Consider the following 19,328-nt stretch of genomic DNA (forward strand, 5'->3'; position numbering starts at 1 on the left):
GTGTGACACAGTATTGTCACAGCAGGTCAAAGCAAATGTCTGCAGAGAATCATTGTCCATGATTTCTACTCAGGGGGTCTTCCTATGTTTAGAAAGCTAAATAAAATTGGCACATTAATAAAGTATGTATACATAACAAAGCAACATTTGAATTTGAACCTAATTTGATAAATGTTTCTCTCCAAATTATTTAGCTAAGAAGTAGATGTGTCTATGCGAGACAGACAAAAAATTCTGTAGAGGTGTAGGCCTTTTATCTCCTTAGTGGGAAGAGTTACATAAATGAATGTTTACAGGAAGATTGTAAAGGAGAAACGTGGTTTTGGTTTTTGGGGATTTGCCTTCATCTTATGTAAGGACTTAGACAAGAATGAGAGACAAAATGGTAATAGAATGGAACCCTCACTCTTTTGACACATATGACCAGCCCTTAATTAAGTCTCTTTGTTTATAACTGTCTGCGTCAAGTGCTTTCAAAGTGTTTCTGGAGTTAACACAGAAGGCAGAAATCTGCCATTGAATCTCTGTTCGAGGCATATGAGCTGCAGATTCTACACTTTGCATTAGATCGCCACCTGGTGTTGGGCTTGGATGATTGCATGTTGTTGTCGTCTTGGAAGAAGTCTTTGTAGTCAGGAGATAGATGACTCCTCCCTTGTACGATAGTGCACATGGGCATCGGCTCCATCCTTAGATTGGTTTTTTCCGCCACTGGGTTCGGATGTAATTTTTCCGCTCCGGTTCGAAATCTACCTTTAATAGTAGTTCGACACGAAAAAACTTTACAAAACAACTTCCGATATCAACAAACATCGACTTGACTTCTTCAGCTCGATTCCGGTCGTCGACGCGGGCCGTTGGGCCTATCCACGCCGTGAGGCCTACAACTCATGGAAAGGGCGCCATTCAAAACATGCCCGAGTGTGGAGCAAAGTTTCCACACAGTGACCATCACGAGGTCTGTAACCTGTGCTTATCGCTAGAACACGACGAGTCAAGCTGTACGGCCTGTGCATCCTTTCAATCTAAAAAGACTATGCAAGATCGGAGGGCCCGTCGACATGGCATGCAGAGATCGGCTCCTGAACCGGTGGATATCTTCAACGAAGAAGTTCCACTCGTCCCAGAAGAAGATTCAGACGATCTCCAAATCGTATCCGGGGCAGAAGACTCTGATGACTCCATACCATCGGGTCAACACGTGAGTACTACTGCCCCTGCCCCATACCCAGCACATAAATCGAAGGCAAAAGGTCAACACTCCGCCTCCAGGGCCCAGTCGCGACCGAACAAATACTTTGAAAGTCCCGCCATCGAGCCCGGCTCCGAAGAAAATACTCAAGCCTTCCGGTAGCTCCATACTGAGCAAACTGCATGTGCCGATATCTCCAGCTCCCTCGGCACAGAAACCGAAAGAAGTCCCGGTTCCGAAACCGTCGACTTCAAAAGACAAAACGGCTCTAAAAACAATGAAACCTGCTTCTGACGCTTCGAAGACGGCGAAACCAGCTTCCACTCCAAAGCCAATATCTTTGGTACCGAAACCTACAAGGCCTGATTCTGATGCTCTCAAGCCCACAAAACAGCCTTCGACTCCAAAGAATACCTTCGGTGCCTAAATCTACGCCAAAGGACCCTATCACAGCTCCTAAGGCTAAAGACAAGCAATAACCACGCCCGGAACCGAAAACATCGGCGCCAGCAGTGGTTCCACAAGGAGAAGACCTTTTCCAACCTGATCCTCTACAAAAGAAGATCTACATTGATCCAAAGACAGGTCATGTATCCACTACACCACACAGGAAGAGGAAGTCAGACACAGCACCTACACCTCCAGTGCCTGTCAAGAAGAAGGACACTGCGACATCTCCTATTCACCATTCTTCTCCTGTACTTCCTTCTCCTTCACCTCCTCTTCCTCCTAACATTTCACCCCAAAGTTCTCCTCAAAATGCTCCTCCTCATTCTTCACCACATACACCTCAGAATGATGATGAGTATAGCATGGGGGGAGGGGTAGACCCAGATGAGCCTTTTCCCTACCCAGGCGATGATCCAGACTGGGAGTACCCAAACCCACAAGATGTGCCAGATATTCCTGACCCACATACGTATCCATCCAAACCTTTTCCTCCAGAAGACAATATTGGGTTTGGACACTTACTTAATAGGGCTGCCATCTATCATGGGGTCACAATGCATTCAGATGAGCTAGAGGAAGATTTCTTATTAGATACTTTTGAACAGTCTCAAAGGTCTGTTCAAATACTACCTATGATTAAGGGGGTCATTAAACATGCTCCAGAAGTATTTAAAGATCCTTTACGTACTAGGATACTAAACCCAAGAATAGGAAAAAAGTACATGCCTGCTCCTGGGGATCCTGCCTACATTAAGGGACAGCTACCCTTAGATTCCCTAGTCGTGTCAAACGCTAGAGAAAGGGCAAACTCACAAACATCAGGCGAATCACCGCCCCTGATAAATAATTTAAAGTAATCGATGCTTCAGGCAAGAGAATAGCTGCCCAAGCTAGCAATGCATGGCGTATAGCTAACACACAAGCCCTCCTCGCAAGATACGACAGGGCTCACTATGATCAGTTAGAAACGCTCTTACAACATCTACCTGACCAATATAAAGCATAGGCAAACTACCTTATACAAGAAGGCAAGCTAATTTCAAATGCCTCAATCAAATGTGCACTTGATGTAGCAGATACTGCAGCTCACTTGAAAAGATGAAAAAGGACACTGATACAGCCAAATCTATGGGAGCTTTGCAATCCACCCAAGCTCGAGGCTCCTTTCATCGCTCCTTTTATAGAGGAGGCTCCAAACAAGCTGGAGCAGACAATTCAGCTTCCTTTAAATCTAATGCACAAACATCCTCCAATAGAGGATATTTTAGAGGAGGCTATAGAGGCAACAACAATAAGGGTAGAGGATGAGGAAATAACAATAGTCGAACCTCCCCCACCACAAAACAGTGACTTCCTTCTGCTCCCCCAACAGCATTCCACTCTGTGGGGGGCAGACTAACACAGTTCCTACCTGTCTGGAATTCCATCACAACAGACAAGTGAGTAAGACAGATTATCCAGTATGGCTACTCCCTGGAACTTACAGCTACCCCTCCATACATACCACCCAGAAAACGTCCAATGTCTGCAGAACATCTTACACTGCTCAAACAAGAAGTTCTATCACTACTTCAGAAAGACGCAATAGAAATTGTTCACTTACAACATCAAAGAACAGGGGTTTACTCGATGTATTTCCTAATACCCAAAAAGGACAGGACACTAAGACCAATTCTCGACCTCAGGCCCCTCAATCGGTATATACACTCAGATCATTTTCATATGATCACTTTATAACAATTGCTCCCATTGCTGCAACAAGGCGACTTCCTTACTACACTAGATCTAAAGGACGCCTACTTACACATTCCTATACATCCTTCTCACAGGAAGTATCTAAGGTTTGTACTGGAAGGACAGCACTATCAGTTCAAAGTCCTTCCCTTCGGGGTCACAACTGCACCAAGAGTGTTTACAAAGTGCCTAGCAGTAGTAGCAGCACATCTCAGAAGACAACAAATACATGTCTTCCCATATCTAGACGATTGGCTCATAAAAGCCAAATCATTCAATCAATGTGTCCAACACACATCTCAAACAATTCAAACATTACACGACTTAGGGTTCACAATCAACTACACCAAGTCGCATCTTCAACCCTCTCATGTACATCAGTACCTAGGGGCTACAATAAACGCGTCTACAGCTCTAGTGTATCCCATTCCAGCCAGGGTACAGAGCATTCACGCCTTAGTCACAAAATTTCAACAGCAACACTCTCTCCCAACCAGAGTGTTCATGCAACTAATAGGCATGATGGCATCTTGCATTTTTATTGTACCGTATGCAAGACTGCAAATGCGTCCGTTACAAGAATGTCTAGCACAACAGTGGAAGCAGGCTCAAGGATAACTTACAGACCTCGTGTTGGTAGACAGCCGCACACATCGCGATCTGCAGTGGTGGAACACCAAGAACTTGGCAAAAGGGAGGCCGTTCTTCGAACCTGTTCCACAAATAGTACTTACAACAGACGCATCGCTCACAGGATGGGGAGTCCATCTCCTACACCATACAAGTCAGGGAAAATGGACCACTCAACAAAAAGTGCTCCACATAAATCACTAAGAGCTGCTAGCAATTTTCTTAGCGCTCAAGTCTTTCCAAGTACATGGACACAACAAAGCTGTCTTGATCCGGACGGACAATATGACAGCCATGTACAATATACAAAAACAGGGGGGGGGGGCACTCTCTGCAAGTGTCCCAGCTTGCACAGAACATTTGGAGATGGGAGATTCCACAAAAGATATATCTAGTAGCTGAACACCTTCCAGGAGTTCACAATCAGATGGCAGATCTGTTTAGTCGACAGACACAACAGATTCACGAATGGAACTACATCCACAAGTTCTTCTACAATTCTTTCACAAGTGGGGTCATCCAGACATAGATCTGTTCACCACACACGAAAACGCAAAATGCCCAAAGTTCGCCGCCAGGTTCCCACACCCGCTGTCCAAGGGCAATACGATATGGATGAACTGGTCAGGCAGATTTGCTTACGCTTTTCCGCCACTACCACTAATACCACTAATAGTGGGCAAGCTACGACAACAGTCGCACAAACTCATTTTAATATCTCCCACATTGGCACGCCAACCGTGGTTCACAACACTACTAGAACTATCCCTAGTTCCACACCAAAAACTGCGTCTGACCCCATCCATGATAACGCAGAACCATGGAGACATCAGACATCCAGACCCATATAGGTAACCATAGTGATAGGGCTCCTGAAGTCTTAGAGTTTGGTTACCTTAACCTGCCACCACACTGTATGAATATCATTAAAGAAGCCAGAAGACGTACTACTAGAGCTTTGCTATGCTGCTAAATGCAAAAAAATTGCAATTTACTGCACTAATAATCAAATTGATCCTTTAGATGCTTCCATCCAAAATATTATCTGTTACCTTCTCCATTTGCAGAGATGTTATCTAGCATATTCATCTATACGCTTACATCTTGCAGCCTTTGCGGCATATCTACAAAACAGACAACACCTGTCGTTGTTTAGAGTACCAGCAATAAAAGCTTTTATGGAAGGATTAAACATAATTATTCCTCCTAGGTTACCACCCTCTCCAGTGTGGAACCTAAACATTGTTCTTACTAGGCTCATGGGACCCCCCTTTGAACCTTTACACAAATGTGAACTGCAATTTCTCACATGGAAAACAGCCTTCCTCATTGCTATTACCTCTCTTAGAAGAGTTAGTGAGATTCAAGCTTTCACTTTACAAGAACCATTCCTTCAATTACACCGTAACAAAGTGGTTCTAAGAACTAATCCTAAATTCCTTCCTAAAGTAATTACTCCTTTTCAGCTAAACCAATCTGTAGAGTTACCAGTGTTTTTTCAAAACCCAGACTCTGTAGCAAAGAGAGCTCTACACACACTAGATGTCAAAAGAGCTCTTCTCTATTACATCGATAGGACCAAATCCTTTCGCAAAACAAAGCAACTGTTTGTAGCTTTCTCTCCACCACATAAAGGCAACCCCATTTCTAAATCAGGAATTGCAAGGTGGATTGTTAAATGTATACAAATAAGCTATCACAAGGCAAAACGCACATTAACAGTTCCTCCTAGAGCGCACTCCACATGCAAACTAGGAGCCTCCATGGCTTTCTTAGGGAACATTCCCCTAGAAGACATCTGTAAGGCAGCAACATGGTCTACAACACACACCTTCACTAAACACTATTGTGTTGATGTGCAAGCCAAGCAGCAAGCTGCGGTAGGCCAAGCTGTCCTCAAAACTCTCTTTCAAACTACTGAAACGGATACAGGTGACCACCACTAGGGGAGACACTGCTGCACAATTGATGCAAAGTGTAGAATCTGCAGCTCATATGCCTCAAACGGAAAATGCTACTTCCCAGTATGCATCTGTTCTTGGCATGTAGAGCTGTAGATTTCTACACGCCCTCCCGCCTCCCCGGGACCTGTATCTGTTCCAGTTTTATCTTATTTAGATATACACGCATGGGCATCCCTTCTTTCTTTCTACTAACTCCATCATTTCCCATCATGGCGAAAATCAATCTAAGGATGGAGCCGATGCCCTTGCGCACTATCGTCCAAGGGAGGAGTCACCTATCTCGTGACTAAAAACACTTCTTTCAAGACGACAACAACATGCAATCATCCGAGCCCCACACCAGGTGGCGATCTAATGCAATGTGTAGAATTCTGCAGCTCTACATGCCAAGAACAGGTGCATACTGGTAAGTAGCATTTACCTCATCTCTTCTGTTCTTTCGTTATTGCATTCCTTACTTTATTGAGTTGTGCCTGCAACTCCTTAAACAGGCACCACGCTGGCAGCAGAAATAAATAATTCATCACAGGCTCCTCTTTGCCGTGGTGAAGGCATGAATGCCATTCTATCCCAAAATGAGTCCCATTATTGATAGAGATACTTCACAAATTGAGGGTGCTTTGCGAGGCAACATCCTTTTTTGCATTCTTGCAATGGTTAGCTACAGCTGTCTGTCAGCAAACAGCATTGTATACATACTCCACCAAGCCAGTCCTTGTTCAATAATTGATGGCTTTCATGTCAGTCTCAGTTGCCTTGCTTCTATTTGCTTCTTTCCTCCCTTTTATTGTATTTGACCCGCCCATAGTAATTCTTTGGTTTCACTATTGGTATATTGGTCATTTGTCCTGCTCCGAATGCAGCATTTGAAACTAAGCCACATTTAAACAACCAATTTACTGCATTTGATTGCCACTTAGTGGTCACTAAAAAAACTGCAGCAGAAATGTGAAAGATACAACGTTGATCATATCAGACTACTGTAAACCAGCAGTGATAATGCCAACCAGTTTCGCTTGTATATAAAGGTAAATGAGAACCATTGCCAATGCTTCTTTGTGTTTTAGCTTAGCTGCGGAAAATGCCACAGTGTGGAAACTATTGGAGTGTATACTTTCAAAATATGAACTTCTTGGCAGACAGTAACTGCTAGATTCTTAGTACACATTTCTTCTGTTCAGTTGCATACCCCTCTATTGGCAAAGAAAATGAATGCTCTCCTGCAATAAACGGATGATGAATTATCGACTCAATACAGTTGAGTATTAGTGCCCTTTATCTCAATGGCTTTTATTGTCTGCAGTGTCACTGGAACAAAGCCAAACTATGAAAATAAGTGGAAATGTGTAGTCGCGAAGTGCCAAAAGTGATGCTCTGCTCATTGCTTTTGACACACACCGGATTCAGGACTTGCATTCAGTGTTGTGCTTAGTATTCCTGTTCTGAGCTTGACCATAGCCAGCTGCTTAATTGAGCTTACCAAATGGGCACTGTCTTCTGCCTGCTTATGCAGATGATCTTGGTTAGGTGCAGCACTTGTACTGCTGGGAATGAAAGGATCTCTGGTAAAGAATATCAATATTTCACTGGAGCAGCCTTTTTGAGCACGATTGTACTGATTGCAGGAACCAGGGATCTGTATTTTAACTATACAAAGAGACAAATATCTGTAACCTAGGGATATGAAGTACATTCAGCTTTTTGGGCATTGGAAAATCTCACTTCATGGAGGAAATTAGAGAAATCCATTATAAAATAGAGCACCTAATAACATAACATTTCTGTATCTGTAGGGGTAGAAAGTCCATTACACTCTTCTAGCATGATAAACCTGCTCTTCATACCTCTTTCTGACATAACCGGAATGTTTAGGATGCGTGAGATACAGTTCACACGTCTTTACATGTCAGGAATGCATGCACTGGTGGCAAACACCTTTCTACTTGTGAGATAGTCAAAAACACCAGTGAACGGTACCTAGCACAATGCTGGAAGAGAACTGGTGTTGACTTGCTGGCTGTGTGATACCTTCTCTCTTGGTGATTTCAGAATGTTGCTCACTAACAGCTTACTAGACTTCTTTTGGTGATAGGCGTGTGCCCAAAGTAGGGTTGAAGAAAAAATGATACTGATTGACAGGTCCCCTAAGATTTTATGGATAACTCTGTTTTTTATTAATGTCATCAACAATACATCAGCTTGTTACAATATCACCACTGCTTACTCCCTTTCTACCATTCAGACATTTAGTGAATTTTTTATTTAACTAGTACACATCTTGTCTGTCTTCGTGCACATGAAGTATGTGGGATTAATCTTATATTAAAGGCATATTTAACAAAATAAGGAAAACAAGCGAAATTAACATCTAACAATTCCCTTTCCTCCTCTCATCCCTCACCTCCCCTACTTTGTCTCCGACCATTCTGGGTCTATCATATCCCTGCCTTCCTAGTGTTAGGATTCAGCGTGTATCCTGAGTCTCTTCTGTGTTTGTTATCCGGAGAAGCCGGAGGTATTTTGGACATGTTATTTCGTTAAATTCCGCAGACAATAGGGCAAAAAGTGGTTTCCAGATCTCTCTAAATGCCTTTTCAGAGTCTTTTATTGAGGCATGTATATGTTCCATTCCTAGGGTATACCACATTTTATGGAGCCAGCCTGTATATGTGGGTGTAACTTGTGTTCTCCCCACTAAGATTTAATGAGTGGTCATGAGAATGTTTGGGTTCATGAAAGGAGGGGTTCATAGTAGTTGTAGTCCATACTGCTGGCTCCCCTACACCCTGCATTTCCCCGCCCCCTCACTTCTCTTGAGATTCTTACCTACATTTAGAAACCTGGTAAAACCAAGTGCATCTGCCTGGCTTTGAATACACAAACTGGTCTGAGAAGCAGAAAAGACCATTGTGTACAATGGGCTTGGATGTTTATGTTTAAGAATTTGCAGAGCGCATGGCTGCCCGAGGGCTTCCCGGCGCTAAAGAGTACTGTTTACAAGCTCTTATCCATAGGGCGTCTACAAGGGAAACAGTAAAGTTTTGAGATGTTTCCTGAAAACGGTTTTGTTGGGTAGAATTCTTATTTTATATGGGAGGGCATTCCACATCTTTGGTACCAGGTGGGCAAATGATCTTCCCCCCACCTGGCTCTTTTCGCTCTCGTTGTCCTAAGAAGCTGTTGCTGGGCTGATCTTAGATGCCTGGTCGGGATATACCTGGACATCATTTGGCTCAGTTTCATTGGACCTTTTTGGTTAACTGCCCTATATGCCAGGATCAAACCACTACATGCAGATCAGCCGGTGGCCTAACAAAAGTATCACCTTGAACGAATAATGCAGGCATGCAAATAAAGGACAAGGACTGTTCACTTAATGCAAAAAGATAAACTGCCTTTCCCCATCATCCACTGTCCTGTTGTACTGGAGAGAGGAGATGCCTGCGCCAACATTTGACTGGCCAGAAGGTTGCCTTTAAACAAATACACACCTGGGAGTGAAAGTTATGATAAAAAAGTTGGCAATTTAGATATGATGGGTTCCCACGTACGTTTGGAGTTAACGTTGGATCTGAGTGGACATTTGTTTGCCGACCAACTGCTACTGTACAGGAAATATGCTGACCACATTGACTTAAAGGTTCTCTGTACACCTGTGTAGAAAGAGGCTGGCACTAGATGCAGAATCTTGGTCTGTCACAACCTTGCCTTCATTACGATATGTATGGTACTGGGGTGGATTTACCACATTACCGTGTGGTAAATCTGACCCACTATCATGCAATTACATGTTAAACCCCATGGAATGGAAATTACTGTTTGAAACAGATTTTGGTCAGTAGGACTGCATGCATTAAACCTCATTCTGTGAGGTTTAATGCATTTGAGTTGGTAATATATATGTGGGTCAGTAGGTGGGTGGAAGGGTGAGAGTGGGAGGTGAACAGAGTTGGGGGAGGGAAGGAGATTTTCTTTTTAATCGTATTGAATGCTCACCCTTGTCAGAAAAAGACATACAGTGAAGGAGACTTCGCAGCAGCTGCTGAAGCCCATGCCTTGTGCTGTTTTACTGTGTGGAATTACTATATGTAAAATCAGGTCACGTTCTTCCACACCCAAACAAAACGGATGTGGAAAAACTGACATATTTAGAATCGGGTGGAGCGAAATTCTAGGTAATTCCGCTCTGCCTAACACGCAATGAAGGCCCTTAAAGGATAGGAAGCTTGCTTCTAGGGCTGAGGAAAAGACGTAGCCGCTTCTGCATCTGAAGAAGAAAAAGGAAATAGACTGCCCTGCATTGAGAGGGCCAGCCTTACTCAGACTGTGCTGAATTTCAGCCTTGAGGAGGACTGAGCCTTTTAGGATCAAAACTCTGTCAGCATTGCCATGAGTACACCAGATTCCTCATTACGAGAGACCTCCGTCCCATCACTGCACCTGCAGAATTGATCTTCAGAGTAAAGCCCTGTGTGCCTGCACTCCTTTTGTGTGCACTCGTCCTCTTCTCCCGTGTTGACATCCATATAGCCCATTTGTAGCAGAAAGGTAACTGAGTGTCTCTTGTTTCTTTTTACACTTACACCAACGATCTAAGCATGGAGGAAGTGTTGTGTGAAAGCAATGCTCTTTGGAGACCTCGGAGTTGCTTCACTCCTGTTTCTGATTCTGCACTGGGATCTCGGTTAATAACAGGCATGCAATGTTTCTTTTCCTTACTCTCTCTTTTATTATTGTGCAATTCTCATTTTCTTGAATGGGAACTTCTGTTGTTTTGTTTTATCCCTAGCTTTAATAAAGCAGTTTGTCAATGACGTGGCCTGGGGCGACCTGGATTTCCTAATTGTGGACACTCCTCCCGGCACTTCTGATGAGCACATATCCACTGTGGACTCTCTGCGACCTTTCCAGCCCCTTGGAGCCATCCTAGTCACCACCCCACAGGTATTTGCCCATTGTAATTAGGACAGGCCTGTGCCATATCTTGTACTGATGATGATTTGCTCCAACTCTTTGTAACTTACTTGTGCCTCTTTCATCTTATGGTAAAGCTAGTCTTTAACCTCCTCAAAACTGTCCTTCCAATCATGCAGAACATTTAGCTGATTTTGTTATTTCAGGTACTCTAGAATAAAGACTGTGCCTGTGACCACTTTCTCCCTGTATCTTTGCTTCTACTGATACTTTGTAGTCTTAGTGATATTCTTTCACAATACCAGTTACCCTGCCTCCACGTGGCACTCTCCCCTGCAGCGATCTTCCTTTTGCTTTCCATACTCCTCCCCAGAAACAAGTGTTCCACCGGATAGGGAAAACAGAAGGAAGATCGCTGCAAGGAAGAACAATTGTGGCAGCAGCTACATCGCTTAATGCTGCAGCACATTTAGGGAGGTATGACCAAGCAGTTTGGGACACTCTGAAAGACTGTGCAGAAGATTTAGAAAAAAGTGTCAAGTAGTCGCTGAGGTAGTACTAGAAGGCCTTCTCAGAGTATTAGTGCTTCAGTAGACTCTGCTGACCTGGAAATATCGGAGTAGTAGCATGAAATCTCTTTATGAAGATCATCCTGGTTACTGTATACGGTGAAAACAGATCCCTTTTTGAAGTTACCATCTTTAGCGTGGTATTCCCCCAGACTTTTGACGTCATTTTCATAAGCCATTTTGCTGACAGTAAGACTCTGTAAACTTTACTCTTGCTAAACAGTGGTAAAGTGCTTGTACTCTCCTCTCTAACCATGTTAGTGGCAGCATACTCCTAATTGGGACATTAATTCACTTTTAAGTCCCTAGTATTTGGTACCACTTGTACCCAGGTAGCGTAAATTAAATGTTACTGGTGAGCTGTGTCGCTAAGTGATCCACCCACTAAAGTATCACTGTTAAACATGTCTCCAGGATTGTCACTTTTTTATACTGCCATTTCGACCTAGTAAACAAACCTTTTCCAAGGCCCAAGTTTTTCGTTTGAATACTTATAAATCACCTCTAGGGTAGGACTTAAATGCCCATAGGGTAGGCAACATGGCATTTTAAAGGTAGGGCATGGGCATTTAATGTGTTTCATGTCCTGGCAGGGAAGCGCCTCCAAACACTCCATTACATATAAGGAATCAAAATAAGGACTGCCCTGCTCTCTGAAGAAACTGAAGAATGACTGGACCTGCATGCCTTGAACCCAAGACCCTAAAAGTGCCTCCAAGGGTCAGTTTGCTGACCTCCTGTTTAAGCTACAGGGACACAAGCTTGCAGAAGCCTCTCTTCCTTCATCTACCCAACTGACCAGTTCCAACTGGACCTACCCTGAATCCTACTGCTGGCCTCTTGGCTGGAATGAGTTCTAACTCCCAACTTACGTATGCCACCGAGAACTGCCCCAACTTACGTATGCCACCGAGAATTGAATCTCCCGTACACAGAGGATTTTATAAGATCTAGACCTGTCCTGTTCTGGCTGAAAATATGGCTGAATCCAGCGGCCTCTTTGACCCGTGACATTATTCTGGATTGCCTAAAAAGTGAGCGGGCCAATTATATACCATGGCTCAGGGCAGTGGAGAAAAGTCTAGTAAGTGTGGAGCAGGGGCACTTATTTACATCTCCCCAAACAATCGACCGCTCACACAAGAATTTAGTAAAAAGGGCTTTGTACAACCTTTACAGTATTGAGAGGGAAGAGAGCGAGTTTGTAAAACCAGCTATTATAAAGTATATATCGCTTTTGGCACCAAGCGACAGGCCTTACGATATGCCTCAAGGTTATCTGTGTAAAAAGCGGGGCAAATGGAACAGGAGCCTGCTGTTCCGGTTTAGGGATGGGAGCATCAAAAATCTATTATGCTTCCCGTTAGGTTATAACAAAAACTTGGAAAACCTAAGCTGTCCCTGTAACCAAGGCGGGAAACAAAGCCTTTTACATTTTACGTTTTTTTGTGGCTTCTATGTTAAATACACCAAACATTATTTAATTCCATATTTTCGAAAGACTGCTTTGATGAATTTTAATTCAGCTTTTGGAGATTTATTGATGTTAGACTCTGACGAAGTAATCTTCAGAGTCAGTTGCTTCCTTAAAGCTGCTATTCATTCACGAGTATCAATGAACATGGTTTGATATGTTTTGCACTATTTCTGCCTAGTTTTGCACATTGCTTATTTGCACAAGTAGTTGCTTTTTTGCACATACCCTTGCCATCGACTTCGCATTGATTTTAATTGTTGTGAATTTTAGCTTAGGTCTTGTATATTCTCTGAAATTATCATTTTTGCCTAATATGTGAATTTGATGTAATGTACAATGATGGTTAATTATGTCATCTTTTATTAGCTTTTAAATGATTGGATTACTGTGTTTTATGGATGATTGTTGTGTTCTATATGTACTTTTATGGATGTTTTCCAAATCCGAATAAAGATCTTTGACTTGACTTGAGTTCTAACTCCCAAGTTGTGCACCCCAGGCAAGTGTTAGAGTGTAAGCTTCCTGGCCCCGAAATGAAAGAAGTGGGATTTAGAAAGGTTTTGCCTGGGGAACCAACAGAGACCAGGATCTCTGTTGAAGCTGCAGTCGTCGAGTTTGAATAACAAGTCATGCCTCAGCTTGCTGAATTGTGAAACATTTAAGAGTGGTGAAGTGCAACAAAACACAAATAGATCTTGACAGTTGTGCAAGAGGGATACTCACTTGCTTCAAGGCCACATCATCGCCTATACGAATGTACCATTTAATCAGTCTGCACAAGAAAACTGCTATATTCCTAAGAAAGAAAGCAATAGAACCAGTTCCTACTGGTGAAACAGCAAAAGGCATCTTTTCTCTATCCCTATTAATCCAAAAGAGAGGCATAAAGGAGGACTTGCGACCCATCCTAGACCCTCGGCTAGCCAACAAATGGATTAAGCAAGTCAAATTCCATATACTAGCATTAAACCAGATATTTCCTCATCTAAAGACAGAAGACTGGATGTGTGCAGTTGAATTCGAGGATGCATATTTTCAATCCAAGTCATAAAGAAACACAGACAGACATATGCTATCCTTCCGTTTTGGCTGAAATCTGCTCCTGTATCCTTCTCCAAATGTATGGCAGTGGTAGTGGACACTTGAGTTGGCAAAATATCTACATGCATCTGTAGGTTGACGGTTATCTTCTGAAGGCCAGCAATCTATCCAAACTAAAGGTAGCTCTATGGATCATAATCTAACTCCTTGTTTGGTAGGGACTACACACCAGTTGTCAGATATGAAGCTCGTCTGTGGATCAGACCCTATCTTATTTACAAGTAACTTTAGACTATACAAGTAAACTCGGTTCCTTCAGGTGACAGAGGAACCATGCATTTGAGAAAAATCTCAACTTCTCAGGAGGTGTCAATATCCGACAATATGTCAAATCATTTTGCTTCTGGGTTCAGTGGCTCCATTTATTGTGGTTGTATAAATACAGAACTTCATATGAGACCACTATAACAATGCTTTGGAGATATTTAGGCTCAGAATGGTAACAACTAGGATGATAATCTCAGATCATTCAAAACAGCAAGATGGTCTCTAGCATGCTGATCGAAGGCAAGGAACCTACCTTAGGGAGTTCCTTTTCAACAAGATTTTCCCACCCAGATGATTGTAAAAGATGCTTTACTTTTAGGATGGTGTTCTCATCTACGAAGATTGTCTGTTAAGGGATTGTGGACCCTGAAAGAGAAATCCTAGCACATCAACTTTTTATAGCTCAGAAGTAATCCATGTCTCTTAAGGCATTCCGTCTGTCTCTGATGGTGGATCTGATATTAGTGCGGATGGACAATACCACCATGATGCACTACAAGTAGTCAGTTTGGAAGATCGGGGCATGGTTGCTAGCCAGGAATGCCTCTAGAAAGGCAATTCATCTACCATGGCAGGGAAATCAAAGAGCAAATGATTTAAAGAAACTCGAGACTGGGTCACAGACATGGAGCTGCACAGCATCTTTCTGACTTAGGGCCTTCCAGCAATAGATTTTTTTGCCACATCCCTAATTGCCTCCAGGATAAGGTAGCCAGGATCACTGGTTAATGTTAATGTTAGTTAGTTTTTGTATAGCGCTGGTTCACCATCCGGTCTCTTCGCGCTTCTAGAGGAAAGAATTACAACAGACAATGTGCAGAACTGAAGTGAATGGGTTATTTCGTGGTCAGTGCCTCCAGGAACAAGATAGTCTTAAGTTTAAGGAGGGCAGGTTCCTTACGCAGACTGTCAGGTAAATCATTCCAAAGCAATGGAATCAAGGTGGAGAAGGCAATGCCGCCTTTGCGGGCCAAGTGAAACCGGGGATTAACCAAACGACAAGCTACGGAAGAGCGTAGGGTCCGAGCAGGAATATAGCTTGTCACCCGATCCTTAATATAAGCTGGGGCGCGTCCGTAGATGGCCTTGTGGGCTATGCAAAGGCCCTTAAATGAAGCTTGTTGCCTAATGGGTAGCCAGTGTAATTTAGCCAGCAGGGTGGAAGCATGAGTCCGTCTGGGTTAGTCAAAAACCAGACGTGCCGCGTCGTTCTGCACCACCTGCAATCTCCTTGTTAATTTCCAAGGGAGGCCAATGTACAGGGCATTCCCATAGTCCAACCGGGATAAAATTGTGGCAGAAACAATGACTTTAAGGGAATTGGTAGTGAGGAGAGGAACAAGTTTTCACAAACACCTCAATATCCCTGTACAGGTGCCAACCACCGCCGACACCTGATTGTTCATAGAGAGGTCGGCATCGATTTTAATGCCCAGGCTTCTAACCACTGGAACTGGATTAGGGATGACTCCCAGTTCCGGCGGACAAAACAGGTCACACCAGGGACTATTGATGTAAGGAACGGCCAGGATCTCCGTCTTATCAGGATTTATTTTGAGAAAGTTATTGGTCATCCAACCTGCTGTAAAACGCAGCACCTCTTGTATGTGTGCCTGAGAGGCACTGGAGTTGTTGATCCGTACAAGCAGCTGAGTATCGTCTGCATAATTGAAGACCTGGCAGTCCAATTTGGCCAAGATCTCCACCAATGGTTGAAGGTAGAGATTAAAAAGCAAGGGTGACAGCGCAGAGCCCTGCGGGACACCACAAACCAGGGGGCCGGCGATCGAGACCAGATCCCCTAACTGTACCCTCTGAGTCCGGTTGGTCAAGAAGGATTCAAGCCACCGGTATGCAGATCCCACTATACCCACATTAGCAAGACGAGACAAGAGGATTTTGTGGTTGAACGTATCGAATGCCGCTGACAGATCTAATAAAATCAGGGCACTCAATATTTTCTTGTCCGCCATGACCCTCATCTCATCTAGAACGGATAGCATCACCAGCTACGATGGGCTCTGAAGCCAGCTTGTCTATGATGTAATAGACTATGTTCCTCAAGAAAGCTGGAAAGTGTTTTGAGGACATGTTGTTCCAGCACTTTGGCTAAGTACGGGAGCTGGGAGATTGGCCTGTAGTTTTTAAGGGCGGAGGCATCCGCACCGGCTTTTTTAAGTAGGGGGATGACTCTTGCCTCTTTCAGCGCGGGCGCGAGGGATCCCGTTTCCAGAGAGGAATTCAATAGCGTGAGAATTTGACCTTCCAAACTGGGAATAGCCAGTTGGAACATTCTTGGGGGGCATGGATCTGCTGGTGAGCCTCATTTCACCCGACACACAAGAGGAAGGAGAGATTGAACATCCAGTGGGGGGAATTTCACAAGGCCGCCTTCCAGGGAAGAAGGGGCTACAGATTGCGGAGTAAAGCCGCGGCTGATTGAGGAGTTTTCGATCTCCATAAGTCTGGTCAGTGCTCTATTGATGGACGTCTCAGAAGCCTTGGTATATGCTTTTCAGCCCATTCCTTCAATACCAGCAGTGATCCTGAGTCTAAGGAATTCCAAGACAACATTGGCACTGATTGCTCCAGAATGGCTGAGGCAATGCTGGTTTATGGACCTACTCCAAGGGCCTCCGCACATGTGACCAAGGCCCTGCAGTTGTGGTGGGTCCCCGCACTTGGGTGCGAAATCTCCGCCATGACAATTATTATTGCGGAGATTCCGCCTGAATGCGGAGACTCCCCCAAGACTTCGGGCCTCTGCCAGGAGTGCGGAGACCCATAATGAATCAGGCCCCAATTGTCTCTGTCCTCCTACAAAAGGTTGAGGTGGAAGGCGAACTTCCTGACTAGGTAACAGGGACACATTTTCCATCCAAGTCTAACATCTTTGAATTTAGCAGCATGTCTCCTCAGGTCAGACAGTATGGACATTTGAATCTACCACGGGACGGCATGGACATCAAATGAGACCAATGAGGATGTCTTACTCTTTTAAATGGAAAACGTTTTGCCTGTGATTTGGAAGAAATGGTGTTTATTAATCTCACTGAATATCAAGAAGCGATTTTGCCTTACTTTCTACATCTATCCAAAGAGTTGCAGTTCACTTCCATCAAAGTAAATCTAAATGCTAGAATAGCGTACAAGAAAAGCCGAATAGAAACCTTATTTCATATATCAGCTGTTGAGCACTTCACAGTTTTCTATTCAAATAGAATGTAGTTTCAAAACTTCATATCAAACTATCACCCATCCTCTATTCTTCAGCAGTCCATCTACACCAAGTGAGCATTTGTTGCACTTTCTAGACATTAGGAAAATTGTACTTTTTCAACAAGACAAAACCAAAGCTATTAGAACGTCCAATCAACTGCTTCTCAATTATGGTCGAATAAAGGCAGTCTTAGCTACATCATAGATTATGTCTTTGATCTCTCTTTGTTATCAATTAGCAAGCAAACCTCTTTCTATAAGCCCTGAATCACACTTCACCACTATAGCTTGGTTAAGGAAGATACCATTGGCTAAAATCTGTAAAGCTGGCACTTGAAAGTCAATGCACACATTTACAGGACACTATTGCCTTGATTTAGATATAAGGACTGACTCTTTGATAGGTCAAACTGTCTTCAAGAATTTGTTTGCATAGGTTTATTTTAAAATCTCTCAGCAATTGATGACTTAATCCCTTGCGGCCATGAACCCCATTTTTGTAACAGATTTGTTTGCTATTTTATTCCAAAGTTCATGACTATTAATGAAGTTCCTAAAATGCAGAAGAAATGGTCACTTGTAGTTCTGGTTCTGTATTGTAGTGACCGTCTCTCCTCCCCAGTTGTGTTTCAGCCATGGGGTTAAATATCAGTAAGACTGGATTCTTAGTTCAATTCTGTGGATCCATTAAAAAAACTGCCTCTGAAAATGCAACTGGCACTAGAGTGCAATCTGGGATTGCAAGCGTCTAGACTTCTCGAAATCCCGAGTAGCCTTATGTCCGGATAGTAAAATGTCCGTTATCGGACCTCCTTTTAAATTTATTCAACCTTAAGTTTGGCAGCAAAGTTGGAGTGCTTCAATATAGTTCTGTAATGGCATTTATTTCAGTAGCTTGTGAATTTAGGAGAAATATATGCCCCGATAGGCTGTGTAGAGCACACATTTGGACTTGTTAACTTTCTGCCCCCTCTTTGGATATGATTGAGAGTCAAATCTGTGGGGTCACCACACACCGCAGGGAAATGTCTGTGTTTCTCTTTACAATACTTCTCTGTTACCCTTTCATGTTGCCTTTTTTCTCATGCCATTGTACTCACCCCAATCTTGTAGCCTCCCCTTATCACTGAGTTGATTTCCCATCATGTCTCTGTTTCCCCCAGACTCAGTTCCTAACCACTTATTCCTCTTTCTGTTTTCAGGCAGTGTCTGTAGGAGATGTTCGACGTGAGCTGACGTTCTGTAAGAAGACAGGATTGCGGGTAATAGGAATCATTGAAAACATGAGCGGATTTGTTTGTCCACACTGTTCGGTAAGTTATAAAGAAAGAATGATTTGTTACTCTATTGCTAAACTCTGTATAACAAACAGACACATATGCACCTAAATGGCTTGCCGTATGCTGCTACCATGTGTGAGGAAAACCAATCGTGTGCATTAGACACCAGAGTTACTTGATTACCCACACTTTACAAAGGCACCCATATCCAAAAGGCTGTAGGAAACGTGGTAGCGGGAAATACGTGATTAGACCTTTTTCCACATTAATTTCCCATCAGTGACCCAGCCATCTATGACCCAGCCATCTGCAAGACACCTCAGCTTTGCTTACCGATATATCTCACAAGAGTGAGTCACAAAATACCTTGCATCAAAGTAATGCTACAGACCAGACTTTCCTTGTGCAAAGACTTATTCGACAGTTGGCAAAAATAATTCTGCTGGAAAGGATGCAGTGTTTTCATGTTATAAGGATACACAGTCTGCGTTTACTCCTGTTGTCTGTCTGAACTACAACCAATAACTTAGC

At 43.3% G+C, this 19,328-nt stretch overlaps 1 protein-coding gene across 4 annotated transcripts in view; it reads left to right on the plus strand.

The window, feature by feature from the left end:
* Positions 1–19,328, plus strand: part of NUBP2 (NUBP iron-sulfur cluster assembly factor 2, cytosolic) — a 314,384-nt gene that overhangs the window by 264,061 nt on the left and 30,995 nt on the right. For all 4 annotated transcript variants that reach the window (XM_078662981.1, XM_078662982.1, XM_078662980.1 and 1 more), the window contains 2 exons: positions 10,760–10,914; positions 18,720–18,830. In XM_078662981.1, coding sequence (XP_078519107.1) covers positions 10,760–10,914; positions 18,720–18,830 — 266 coding nt within the window. The remainder of the gene's footprint in view (positions 1–10,759; positions 10,915–18,719; positions 18,831–19,328) is intronic.

The sequence above is a fragment of the Lissotriton helveticus genome, chromosome 10 (genome assembly GCF_964261635.1).
Source record: "Lissotriton helveticus chromosome 10, aLisHel1.1, whole genome shotgun sequence".
Taxonomy (NCBI): domain Eukaryota; kingdom Metazoa; phylum Chordata; class Amphibia; order Caudata; family Salamandridae; genus Lissotriton; species Lissotriton helveticus.